Below are 3850 nucleotides of genomic sequence, written 5' to 3' on the forward strand. Positions count from 1 at the left end.
CCTTTTGTTGGGGGGCCGGTGGGGGCACCCCCAGCCTCTCCAGCCTGGCAGCACTCTTCCTGGCTCTTTATACACATCATCAGTTCCACTTGTCTGAATTTGTGGAGCTCAGCCTTCTTACTGTTTGGTGGATGGGTAGGCAAAAAGATGCTGAAAAGTCAAAAAGTGTTCATTTCAACCCTCTAACTCACTAAGGAATTTTAATGTCTCTTTCAAGAGCGGCCCACGTTTCTCAGGCGACCAATTAACCAAGTGGTACTGGAGGAGGAGGCCGTGGATTTCCGGTGCCAGGTGCAGGGGGATCCCACACCCACAGTCCGGTGGAAGAAAGATGATGCAGACTTACCGAGAGGAAGGTGAGAGCAGCATTCATGTTCCCCACACTTTCAAATTTCAGTTGTTGAATAATGCTGGAATCCAACCCTGCTACCTTATAATTTGTTCTTTGACATTATTTTCAAAATTTATTTCCCGTATGTCTGATCTTTGCCACTACAAAACTTGTTCCAGAGCCAACTGTGCAGGGAAACACAGTCTGGGTGAATTGTCCAGGTAATGTATTCCTATGGAGAGAAGAAAAGAGATGCATAGGTATTGTGAGCACATGGGTATTCACTGAATTTATTGCAGACAGCAAAGATGTTTTAGGAATGTATTACTGATAATAAACTTCAGAATAATATGCTGATAACAAAAGGGAGAAAACTTGGCTGGGGGTTGCAGAGCTGTTCTGTTGCACTATCAAGGTGAATTAGAAGCAGAGCACTGTGGTGGGCTTTCCTGGCTCCTTGGTTCATATCTATTAAGTCTTGGAGAGAAAACTTCCTCTTGAGGAAACAGAAAAACCAGACTAGCAGAAGCGTAAAGCAAGGTTGAAATCTGGAGCAGACCCCTTGTGTTCAAGAAAGATTCATTTAGTCTGGAACAAATGGAGAAAATTCCAGAGTGAGCAGGGGAAGAGAGTCTCTCCTGCAAAAGGGAGTTAAATTAGTTTGGCCTCTCTCAGCTAACAGAACAGAATTTGGTCCTCATTTTCTGAAACTCTCATTTTGATGCTGAATCATTATTACATTAAAACATTTAACGCAGCAATAGGTCTTGGAGCAGGGTTTAGAACCCAGATCTCCATAACCCAGCAAATCCTTCTGGGCCTATGAGTCCTGATTTATTTTTGGACAGTTTTAATTTCAAGAGAAGATATGAATAGTGACTTTCTGTTTTCCCCCGCTGTAGTTCAATTTTTCCATCAGTGTTGGTTATTCCTGGGATGTAGGTGATGGAATTTGACAGACAAAAGAGCTAAATCTTCTGTTCTTCAAACAAGTGCTTTAAACACTGGACTTACATAGGCTGCCAGTGTTATTTCTGCTCATCCAATCATGATCTTTAAGAAAAGAGCATCTGCAATGGTGTTTGTGGGTAGTCTGTGTCAGTGAATATCAAGTGTGCTGTGAGCACACTGCTAGACTGGGCCTAACTGAAGGAACTTAGACATTGCTGTCAGCTTCCTTTAGCACAGCATGTTTTATGTGTTCAACCCTACAAGGTGAAAACTAGGGTAAGACTCTTTTTTGGCAGTCTTCAACCACTTGCTAGATATGGTGTTCAGTATCACATACACTTTCATGAAAACCAATGGCAAAAATTCCTCAGAGTCTTGCAGCACATAGTCATATTTGTGTCTTGGGGTAATGTCTTTTTTTTTTCTCAATTTCTAAACCTATAAGAAAATCCCAAAACTCAATTTGGAGATTACCTGTTTCAATTTCCACATCCTCAACTCTGTAAGATGTCTTACAGTTCTTCAGTGGAATGTACTAATAGAATGATACATAATCTAGAAAAAAATTTTCTATATAAGAACAGATAGAGATTCTTACTGTGATAAACATAGTACTTTGTGCTTTGAGATAATTTTTTCTGTCCATTCAGAATGTATTTCTAAGGAGGAAGAAATTTAACAGCAATTGTAGGAAAAATCTTCACTGGGCTTATAACTAAAATAGGTTCATGAGATACATTCTGATAAAAATTAACTTCAGGCTTAGAAACTACTCGCAATTTTTTTGCAGTGTTTTCACACTACTATTTAACATTTCATTAATTGTGTTTTGGCATCTTAAAACAGAAAGGGAGGGTATGTCTTCATTTCTGTGTGCTTCCCAGAACATCAGAAGGGTGGGTAAAGAAGAGACAAGGCTGCAGAACCTCACTCTGGAGGCCACCTTAGGGAGTACAGGACTACCACAGCCCCTCTCTGTGTAGCAGGTTACCATCACCTGAGCCACATGGATTGGGGTCATCTAGTAGAGTTCAACTGCTCTTCCTCAACATGCCTCTGATGATCAGCATTGGATGTTTTCTTCTCGAAAATGTTTTAATTGTATAGCAAGATATGTGACCAGAGTCTTCACTGTCCAAAAAGATCCACTTTCCAATTCATGCTGCAGAAGATAAACTTGGAACACCTAAAACAAAAGCAATTGTTTTTTCTGCATTTATTAATACCAGCAAAGAAATTTGCCGAGGTATAGTCTGGATGGATGGATGGATGGGTGGATGGAACCGATGTATAGTCTGGATGGATGGGTGGATGGGTGGATGGATGGAAAAATTATAATATAGCAATTTTATAAATTAAGAGAGAAAAATTATTATATAGCAATTTTATAAATTAAGAGAGAATGTCTTAAGATTTTCCTCCTTGATAAGTGGGTGACTTTTTTTTTCAAGTAAAAGAAAAATTAGTTTCCAGCCTCTGAGCTGCTGTATTTTAAGCATTTTAATGCCTATAGTAAAATATAAAGCCCTCAATTTCCTCTTTCTACAGCTAACAACGTTGTTTGCACATCTGTCTGTTTTGAAATATAAGCCCTCAATTTCCTCTTTCTACAACTAGCAACGTTGTTTGCACATCTGTCTGTTTTCATTTTTCCAATAATTTCCTTTTGGCTTCATCCCTAGATTACTAGACAATTATAGAAGATACCTGTTTCAACAATTGCTGCAAAATTTTTTTTCATGTGTTCATTGTTAGTTCAGCTTTCAAAAGTATCTAGTTCAGTGGTAGCAAAGTGGGATAAACTGAATTTTTGTATGCATTTTGTTTCTGTAATTTACTCCTGGTGAATGCTAGAATCGGTGATAGTAGATCCATAGTCTTTCAGGAATTATCTTCTCTTTTTCCATTTTGCTTACTTTTAGCTTCTTTGGTGACACATGTGAAAGAGAAAAGTAATCACAGTAATTTCTAGTGCTAGATATAAACAGTATTGCTGCGGCGATTGGTGTGTTGAGTAATAATTGGAAAATAATTTCAGGCTGTTAGGGTTTCAATTATAAAGGTCCCTGATGAACTGTAAGCATCTCCAGTCACAATTGGATTAAATGAGAAAAAAAAAAACTTCTAAAGAATTTATTCTGTTTGAAAACATGACTATTTATTAAAAAAATAATTGGTCGTTTTGTTGCATTTTCTGTAATTACACAGAAATTTATGAATAACTGTGCTTTAAAACTGAGAACAATAGTTTAGGTGCAAAACTTCATTCCAAATTTTAGCTGTTTTGAATTGATGAACTAAACTAGCTGTGATAGTCTGTATTTTGAAATTAACTGTTTTGAGTTGATGATCTAAACCAGCTGTGATAGTCTGTATTTTGAAATTAAAACCTTAAAGGGGTTCTTAGAGCAAAAGTTTTCAGAATGTCTAGGAAACGTAAGTCTCACTAGCAGTCAAAGAAAGTTTCTTGTCCAACATCCTGTAGACCTGACTTGAGATTTCAGACTTTGATATAGATCATGGAGCTCCTCTGTGTGTGACTGGGCAGGAATTAAGAAAAGCAAAAAA

At 37.8% G+C, this 3850-nt stretch overlaps 1 protein-coding gene across 1 annotated transcript in view; it reads left to right on the plus strand.

The window, feature by feature from the left end:
- LOC103801377 (roundabout homolog 2-like) overlaps nucleotides 1–3850 on the plus strand; it is a gene marked incomplete at both ends in the record, with an annotated part of 27637 nt that overhangs the window by 11986 nt on the left and 11801 nt on the right. Inside the window, one exon of the mRNA XM_009073791.1 lies at nucleotides 218–356. Within this exon, the coding sequence (XP_009072039.1) occupies nucleotides 218–356 (139 nt within the window). The remainder of the gene's footprint in view (nucleotides 1–217; nucleotides 357–3850) is intronic.

The sequence above is a fragment of the Acanthisitta chloris genome, unplaced genomic scaffold, assembly GCF_000695815.1.
Source record: "Acanthisitta chloris isolate BGI_N310 unplaced genomic scaffold, ASM69581v1 scaffold2284, whole genome shotgun sequence".
NCBI classification, from domain to species: domain Eukaryota; kingdom Metazoa; phylum Chordata; class Aves; order Passeriformes; family Acanthisittidae; genus Acanthisitta; species Acanthisitta chloris.